This window comes from Phyllostomus discolor, chromosome 1, assembly GCF_004126475.2.
Source record: "Phyllostomus discolor isolate MPI-MPIP mPhyDis1 chromosome 1, mPhyDis1.pri.v3, whole genome shotgun sequence".
Lineage (NCBI taxonomy): Eukaryota > Metazoa > Chordata > Mammalia > Chiroptera > Phyllostomidae > Phyllostomus > Phyllostomus discolor.
The window spans coordinates 46,702,908-46,712,426 of NC_040903.2; the positions used below are offsets into that span (position 1 = coordinate 46,702,908).

Below are 9,519 nucleotides of genomic sequence, written 5' to 3' on the forward strand. Positions count from 1 at the left end.
ACACAGATTTTGGAGTCAGACCTAAGTTAGGATTTTGTTTCCACCAGTAATGGGCAGTTTCAACAATGGGTCAGTTACCCTTCCTGAGCCTCAGCTTTTTTAAAAAAGTATATTTTATTGATTATGCTATTACATTTGTCCCATTTTTCCTCTTAATCCCCCTTCACACTGTACCTTCTTCCATCCAGCATTCCCCCTTAGTTCAAGTCCATGGGTTGCACATATAAGTTCTTTGGTTTTTCCAGTTCCTGTACTATTCTTAACTTCCCCCTGTCTATTTTATGCCTACCAATTATACTTCAAATCCCCTCACTTTTTCTCTCATTCTTCCCCTTCCCCCTCCCCACTGATAATCCTCCATGTGATCTCCATTTCTGTGATTCTGTTCCTCTTCTAGTTGTTTGTTTAATTTGTTTTTGTTTTTGTTTTTTTTAGGTTCAGTTGTTGATAGTTGTGAGTTTGTTGTCATTTTACTGTTCATAGCTTTGACCTTCTTTTTCTTAGATAAGTCCCTGTAACAATTCTAAGGGTTTAGTGATGATGAACTCCTTTAACTTTATCTTATCTGGAAAGCACTTTATCTGCTCTTCCATTCTAAATGAAAGCTTTGCTGAATAGAGCAATCTTGGATGTAGGTCCTTGCCTTTCATGACTTTGAATACTTTCCAGCCCCTTCTTGCCTACAAGGTTTCTTTTGAGAAATCAGTTGATAGTCGGTACTCTTTGTAGGTAAATGTCTCCTTTTCTCTTGCTGCTTTGAAGATTCTCTCCTTATCTTTAATCTTGGGTTATTTAATTATGATGTGTCTTGGTATGTTCCTCCTTGGGTCCAACTTCTTTGGGACTGTATGAGCTTCCTAGACTGCCTGGAAGTCTATTTCCTTCACCAGGTTGGGGATGTTCTCCTTCATTATTTTTTCAAATAAGTTTTTAATTTCCTGCTCTTCCTCTTCTTCTGGGATCCCTATAATTCGGATCTTGGAACATTCAAAGTTCAAAGTTGTCCCAGAGGTTCCTAAGCCTCTCCTCATATTTTAAAATTCTTGTTTCTTCATTCTGTTCCAGTCAAATGTTTATTTCTCCCTCTGGTCCAAGTCATTGATTTGAGTCCTGGTTTTCTTCCTTTCACTGTTGGTTTCCTGTATATTTTCCTTTATTTCACTTTGTATAGTCTTTATTTCTTCCTTTATTTTGCATCTGTACTCAATCATTTCTGTGAGCATCCTGATTACCAGTGTTTTGAACTTTGCATCTGATAGGTTGGCTATTTCCCTGTTGCTTAGTAGTTTTTTTGGAGTTTTGATCTGTTCTTTCATTTGAGCCATATTTCTTTGTCTCAGGGCATCTGTTATGTTATAAGAGGGGTGGAGCCTTAGGTATTGACCAGGGCAAGACAACCCACTTCTCTGCGTTGTGGCACTGTGTGTGGGGGAAGGGTCTGAGAGGGAACAATGCTGCTTGCCCCACTCTCATCCCACTTTCAGCCACTTCCCCCACTACCCACATACAAATTGTACCTTCCTAGTGCTGATTCCCTGGTAAGTGTGCTTGTGTATGCTCTAGGACCCCATGGGTCCTCCGAATGGACCCTCCTGTGAGACTGAGAGTTTCTCCTGCCACTGCAGCCTCCATAGGTTTTTACAGCTAGAGACTTTGAAGCCTTATTTCCCTGCACTGAACCCTGGGTTTCATAGTCTGTCTCATTCCCCAGTTATTCTTCCTGGCTTATCCTCTCATGAGTGTGGGACCACCTGGTCAGCCAGCCACCACCTTGCCTCAGTCCTCTCCGGCCCTGGCTGCCTATCTCCTCCCCTCCTACCAGTCTGGATGAATGTTTCTTCTTTAACTCCTTCGTTGTCGGACATCCATACAGTTCAATTTTCTGGCAATTCTGGTTGTTTTTGTTTTTAAATTGGTTGTTGTCCTTCTTTGGTTGTGCAAGGAGGTAAAGTGTATCTACCTATACCTCCATCTTGGCTGGACCTGAGCCTCAGTTTTATCATCTATAAAATGGGCTGATAACATCTTTCTCTGAGGTATTGAAAATTAAGCAAAATAAACACATTATGCAAAATTGCTTATTATGGTACCAAGCACAAAGTAAATGTTCTGTAAATTGTACCATGAGATGAGTGGGAGATATTGAACCTAGTAGTTCTGACCTTCTAGGTGACTTGGAGTAGCACAGATTCAGGCTTGTGGTGACTGTGCTATTGTGGGAACCAAAAATATCTCCTTTCGTTTGGAATCACAGGAGTTTGTGGATTCCTGTTTTTAGATAAATACCACAATGTGTTTCAAGTAACTTTAATCCTCTATTAGCCTTTTCTGTATTTTCTTGGAATGCAGGTGATTTGGTTCCGGAGACATGATTTTTACTTATTTACGCAGCACACTTCACTTAAGCGGTATTAGATGTAGGCTGAGGCATGAACTTGGGAGCTAACTTCCTGCATTTGAGTCCCAGCCCCACTCATTCCATTTCTCCATAGCTCAGTTTCTGCATCTGTAAAATGGATTAATAATTGGACCTACCTCAAAGGTTGTTCTAAGAATCACTTGAATGAATACTTACAAATCTCCTGGAAAAGTGTCTGTAGATTATTTCAGAACAGTGATCCCAAATCTGATTTCGCAGAGTCCGTAAGGGTCATGAGCATCTTTAAAATTTATTTTAGATCTTATTTGATTAATCTTTATTATAATTACTCATTTATTCATCATTCAATAAACATTTTAGATTTTAGATTTTATTTGATTAAGCTTTATTATAATTACTCATTTATTCATCATTCAATAAACATCTACTAGGAACTTGTACCCTTGCCTCATTCTTCCCCATTGAAATAACCATCAGCACGTAGGTTATGAGAGGTCTGATGAGAATGAAATAACATGAGAGTCACTATAACTGGTAAGACTTCACCCTGTAGCATGGCTCATGGGTTATAACTTACAGGAAGTACTGCTCACTGAGAAATTCAACTAAAGTGTGGTTAAGCCACAGAACCCAGAGTTTACAGTTAGAAAAACATTCTAAAAGAGCATCAAGTAATTGCTGTGTATTCAATGGGAAAAATTATTGCTTAAAAATGCCACATTTAGTAAACTTGTTAGAGAAACATTTAAGCTAATTGGAAAACACTATATTTATAGGATTTTAGTTACAGTCTTAAAAAAAGAATCTTTAAAAAACTTCATCCTACATATGCTATTAAAAGTGATTTTCCCCCAGTGCCAGTTCCATGTGCAAGAGGTTTTCAATATTTTGAAATATTTCTCAGTCTTTTTCCATTATTTTAACCTTGCAGTGATGATACCTAGCTCTCTTGCAGACAGAAGTTTTCTATCACAGATCCCGGGGTCTGCTGGCAGTAGGTGGCATTAGGTGCCTTTTCTACAGAGCCTGTAGCAAATCTCACCTTTCAACCATGGTTGTGACTGAGCTTGTTTTTTGTTTCATTTTTTAATTTTTTGTAGCATTGTATCAACTACAATATTGACATTAAGGGATCTCCTTATTTGTGAATACAGGCTCTGTGGGAACTCACTGTCCTTGCTCTTGTCAAACATACAGTGCAGAACAGCCTGGAAGTTGATCTTTTCTTACAAAACAAAAAGTAAAACAAAACAAAACAAAGCAAAGATTGCACAGAAGTTTTTTTCATTTTTTTAAAGAAGTCAGGGATATCTGAATGTAGAAACTGGATTAATGTAATAAAAGTTAAAAATATCTTTTAAAAAGAAACTTAATTTCCTCCTTTTCACACTTACCATATTTTGCCTTGTATAATGTTCTCTTTTTGGCCCAAATTTATGAGAGAAAAATAAGGATGCACATTATACATGGGTTGTACTAATTCTGTATCTATCAATGTTTTAAATTCTTTTATTTATGCTTAGGCATTAAAAATATTTAACTCATGATGTCTGTATGCAAAATAATACCCTAGAACATGATAACCAGTTTTGTTTCTAAATATAAATAAATAAATAATTGAATTAAAAATTTAAAGTGGAAGGTTTTTTTTCCTGAAAGCCTGAGCCAAAAACATGGGTGCACATTACACAAAAGCGCATTAATACACAGCAAAATACAGTATGTAATATGACCAATATCTCTGTGTTCTGAATGTGTCTGAAAGATAAAAGGAAAATACTTTTAACTGATGTTGTAGCATATAATTTCAGCTTCCAATGTCCTCAAACTTCTTATATTCCTTGTAAGCGTATGACACACTTCTTCAGAGAATAGTGTGGATAGTCCCCACATCACTGAGCCTTGAGCTTCTTGGGTATTGCTCACACAAGACTTAGCTTGTCAGAAAGACCCTTAACTGTCACCACAGACCTGGGTCATCAGTTGAGCTGAAGTGAATTCTAAGACTGTATTGGTAGAGACTTGAGAAAAGGAGGAAAGTGAAAGCTCCATGGGGATACTTGTTGACTTCTGGTCACTGCACTTTGTTGGCTCATGGAGAAAGGGAGAGCATTTAGAAGACAGTAGAGGGAATGGTGTCTAGATCTGAAAATGTAACCTTAGAGGATCAGTAAAGGAACTAGAAACCAGTGTTCAGGGGGATGTAGTTGGAGAGGTGGTGACTAGGAGAGTAACCGAAGAGCATTACCTAATGTGTGACACCTGAAAGCAGTGGGACTGGAACTGATGGATGCAAGTCACACACACACACACACACACACACACACACACAGATTCCATTGAATAATACTTATGGAACTTCTATATGTAGGCAGATGTCTATGAACTTTCACACATACTACCATGTTTGATCATGTAAAACAGTATAATTTTTAAATAAATTATATTAAGAGAACTTGAGTACACTGAAATTGTTTATATGCTCTATGATGAAATGGGAAATTCTCAGGATTTTGAGGTATTTAAGTGCTCGGGAATGTTGTGGAGGGAATTTTATCATCCCCTCCTCATAGCTCAGAATCTAAAATTTCAAACTAATTATAGAAAATTGCCAACAGCCTTATTTATTTATATAAGACATATTGTTAATAATGTTCAAGTGATGCTATTTTCATCAAAGAAAGAGAAATTACTTGTGAACACAATGACATACAGTTATTTAACATTTTAAAAGCAATTGTATTCTCTATTAATTACAAGTAATGAAAACAGTTTGTTCTAAAAAGAAGTAGAGATTCCTAAAAGTCGTATTTTTCACTGTGTCGTGTTCTTTTATTTTTATAGCTGTGATGAGGGCTACACTGGGGAAAGATGTGAGAGAGTTGACTTTTTTTACCTACGAGGAGACACAGGACAGATTTTGGTGATTTCTTTGACAGCAGTTATGGTGACATTGATCGTTCTGGTGGTTGGTGTCTGCACGTGCTGTCAGTAAGTATTTTCCATTTAACTTTAAACCTGAGAAACTGTGTCTTCCTGACTCCTTCTTTCCTTTCTCCTTTCTTTCCCTCTCCCATTCCTAACTTTTCTCTTTTCTTTTTGTTTGATTTAAATATTAACTCACTTTCCCAGGTTTGCCATCATTTATATTAAAGTATTTATTTATGATAAAACACATGATGTATGATATTTGTCATTTTACTGAGCACAATTATTATAATTTAAAGTAAAATTTGTATAAATCTCCTAATTTAAGGAAAACAATGATTTAGTTCTAAAGTTAATCATGTTTTATGTGAGTTTGTTAGTAGGCTACATAAGACTTTATTTTCTCAAGCTGTACCATGACAAACTAACTTTGAAAGGTGGAAACACACAAACACAATTTTATTTCTGGGCCACATTAAAATAATGAATTGAATTTACAAGTGATAATTACATCCTTATTCTTCCCTATTACTTTTCACTATATATCACAATTTTTGGACTCAAGAAACATTTTGCTTTTTGTTTGTGAGAGAGTTCCTTGGTCCAAAACTTAAGGTACTTTTGGAAACCCATCGAACTGTCAGACTCCCTGGTAGTAGGCTGAAAAGTCTTCAGGAGCTATCTTCCTGTCTAGAGAAGCTAGTGCCCTCTGGAATGGCTACAGTTTCTTCTAGTCCACAGCACAGACCAAAAAGGGTGTCTCGTGACTCATTTTCTTCCCAACCTTCAGGAAGGGGAAATTCAAGCAGAGGTCCTGGGAGGCGTTGATTTTTGTCCCTGCCACTGAATATCTTTGAGACCTTGGACAAATTTCTTAACATCTTAAACCTTTAGTTTTATTTCTGTAAAAAGAAAAGATTAAACCAGATCATTTGCAGGATTCCTTTTAGCTATAAAATTGAATGTTCTTTTTTGATTTTACCTTTTTAATGGCAAAAGGGAGTTGTCGTTGTTGCTGTTTAATTTTATTTTAATTGTTGTTCAAAACATAATCAAAGACACTGAAATAGAGAACAGGCTGACAGTGACCAGAGGGGGCGGGGGGGGAGAATTTCAAGGGAAAAGAGGAAGGGTTTCCAGGAGCAAAAGGGAGTTTTTATAATGCCAGGTTTGGAGCAGAGCAGCTGTTGGACAGAAGTGGGAAATGGCCTATTTTATTAGGCCATATTTAATGTAATTTATTACATTAATTTTTAAAATTTTTAATAGTCCATTTTTATTGTATTTTTCCACTACTATTTATGTCCTCTTCCACCTCTGCACTTCCTCTCTCCCCCGCAATCACTACACTCTTGTTCATGTCCATGAGTTCTTTTTTTTTTGCTCGATTCCTCTACCTCCTCAGTTCCTGCCTAGAGCTGCCAGCCTGCTCTCCAGCTGAGTCTGTGTCTGTTTTCCCAGTTAGTTCGGTTTGTTCATTAGATTCCACATATGAGTGAAATCATATTTGTCTTTCTCTGACTGGCTTATTTCACTGAGCATAATGTTCTCCAGGTCCACCCATTCTGTTGCAAAGGGTAAAGTTTTCTTCTTTTTTACAGCCAAGTATGTTCCATTGTGTAAATATCCCATAGTTGTTTTATTCCCTCATCTGATAGACACTTGAGCTGCTTCCAAATTTTGGCTATTGTAAATAATGCTGCAGTGAGCATGGAGGTGTTGAATTTGATTTAAGAAAATGGGACTGCAGCCCAACTTTCTTAATGAATCTGGCAGTTTAACTAATATATCCAGAAGTGCTTTTGGTTTTCTTATGTCTATTTCCAATGTGCACTATATCATATTTACACATTAAATAATGCTCTATCAGTTTTTGTAAAATAACTTGTTCTGAAAAATGTTCTTGTACTAACCAAGCTCCATCAACACTCTGGTACCATACTCTTTCTATTTATATATAGCTATGCTCTATCCCACTTTTGTTTACTGTAGCTATCAACAGCCTAGGAAAAGAGATGGTTTGAGGGAAAACCTCAAATATTTAAGATAAAAGGAACCTATGCACTCTTAACAGTCTAGAAATAAAGTCATAGGCTGCTCTCTTGATGATTAATTTTGTCTTCACATGAACTAACAGGCCCATGCTAATTTCTAACACCATTTTCCAAGTCCTCTTCGAAGGAAAAAGAAAGAAGATATAACAAATCTTGGTAAAGATTTAACTCCTGTAAATGAAGATATTCAAGAAACTAGTATTGCTTAATGGTGAGTATGGTAAACTTGTTAGATGGGAAACTATTCAGGTGACATTTCTGGGGAAATGGGGTTTAATTACATCTAGTAAATCATTGATTGGAGCTTACATTTAAAACGTCTAAAAATAAATATATTTTCTTCATAGACTCTGAATTCAAATAAAAATTTTCCCATGTATTTCTTTGGCATGTTATCACAGAAATGCATGCACGTGGGAGAGAAGGCTTCTTTATACTTTCTCCAATGTACAAGATCAATCAGTTTTCTAAGTTGGCATGGTTGTATAGTTATTTTATATTTTTCTTCCTCATTTTTGGGCACAAAGACCAGGTATTTTAGTTTAGTCATCTCACATTGAAAGGAAATAACAATAGCAATGTTACATTAATAGTGTCGTTTATCAAGCAGTTATCGTATGCCAAACCTTGTCCTGCAGTCTTTAAATGTTGTATCATTTAGTGTCCCAGCAGGAATCAAAGATCCTCTGGGATGATCCAACAAAGAGATTTCGGTGAAGGGACTGGGGTGGGCATAGGAGTAGGGTTGGAGAAACCCACAGGAACATAGAGGCCCCTGGAGCCCAACCATGGCAAGAGGCCCTACCCCTCCCATGCCCACAAGGGCTGGGGTTGTGTTCCCTTGACATTGAGAGGTAGGTTGCTAGAGACCCCACCAGGCAGGAGCTGTTGCTGTGGAAGGAAATGGCCACTGCTGGAGCCTGAGCAAGGAGGGAGGCAGGAAATGGAGAAAATACCCCAAACTTTCTCTTTTTCTCCCTTCAGGTCTTCAGCAGGTGCCTCCCACTGGCTAAACCCAACAAGGAGCCCTTGTAATGCAGTCTGTAGAGTAAACCCCCAGGAGGGCACAGTCGGGCAGAGAAGGACAGCAAGGGGGCAAAGTGAACACAGCCAGCACAGCCAGCCACGGTCAAGTTGGCTGTAATAGCATCAAACACAACCAAAGTGATTTAAAGTGAAGGAAGTGTTTGGCTCACATGAGCTGGCAATCCAAAGGGAGGGTAGTCTTCATGTTTGGTTAAATCAGAGGCCTCCACACAGGAAAACATGATTTCTTTCTATCTGCTCACTGTCTTAAGAAGTAGGTTCTACCTTGATTAGTTCCTGTTAGGCCAATAGTAATGTGGGCTACATACTTCCTCATTCACATTTGTCCAGAGAGAGGCAGTGACTTTCCATAGCTCTCCCAGCTTCACAAAGAATCTTCTCTCCCAGAAACTCCCAGATGATTAATGGGGCATAGTAAATGCTTCGCAGAAAATTATAATGTTCTCCTACACTAATGAATTGGAAACAGAAACACTGGGTCTAGATTTTTTTGGAATACATAGTACATTTCTTTTAAATAGCTTGCTCTTTTATTCTTTTTCCTAGAGTCTATGAAGGCACCTTCAGGCTGGTGGCAAGATACAAAATGCCTTGTTCAACTGAAAATGGACAGAATGTATCTCAGGAAATGAGCTAACAAAATGAATTTTAAGTGATGTATTTACATTTGTAATAGATTGTGCTGTTTACTATTGTTTTTATAATAATAATAAATTTATTATTGTTTAGTAATTGGGAAAAAGCACCCAGTTAATAAGAGAAATATTTATAAACTTCCACTTAAGTTTTGTCACCAGGATCACTAGTTAAACAAAAAAGAAAAGTAGGATGGAGTTTAGATCTTAGAAATTGCATTAACAATACACCTCCCATTTATCCAACACCATGTGCTGAGAGTTTGAAATATATTATTTCCTTTAATCCTTTCAAGAACCTCTTAGATATCTAGTAAGATCCTCATTTCCCATCTATGGAAACAGACCCAAAGAAGTTAAATAATTTAATCCAGATTCGCAGAGTTAGGAATTGGTAGAGCTCGGGAGTAGGGGGCAGAAAACTGTACTTGAACAATGATTGAAATAAAAAAAATAAAAAAAATAAAAAAATAAA

General features: G+C 37.2%; 1 protein-coding gene across 3 annotated transcripts in view; it reads left to right on the forward strand.

Annotated features, from left to right (window-relative positions):
- The window catches only part of BTC (betacellulin), a 45,229-nt gene extending 36,015 nt beyond the window's left edge, over positions 1–9,214 (forward strand). For 2 of the 3 annotated variants that reach the window (XM_036022134.1, XM_036022123.1), the window contains 3 exons: positions 5,225–5,371; positions 7,478–7,573; positions 8,956–9,214. In XM_036022134.1, the coding sequence (XP_035878027.1) occupies positions 5,225–5,371; positions 7,478–7,571 (241 nt within the window). In that variant the 3' untranslated portion in view covers positions 7,572–7,573; positions 8,956–9,214. Of the gene's footprint in view, positions 1–5,224; positions 5,372–7,445; positions 7,574–8,955 lie in introns of those variants that run through there. The other variant, XM_036022128.1, reaches the window with a different exon arrangement.
- The last annotated feature ends 305 nt before the right edge of the window (positions 9,215–9,519 follow it).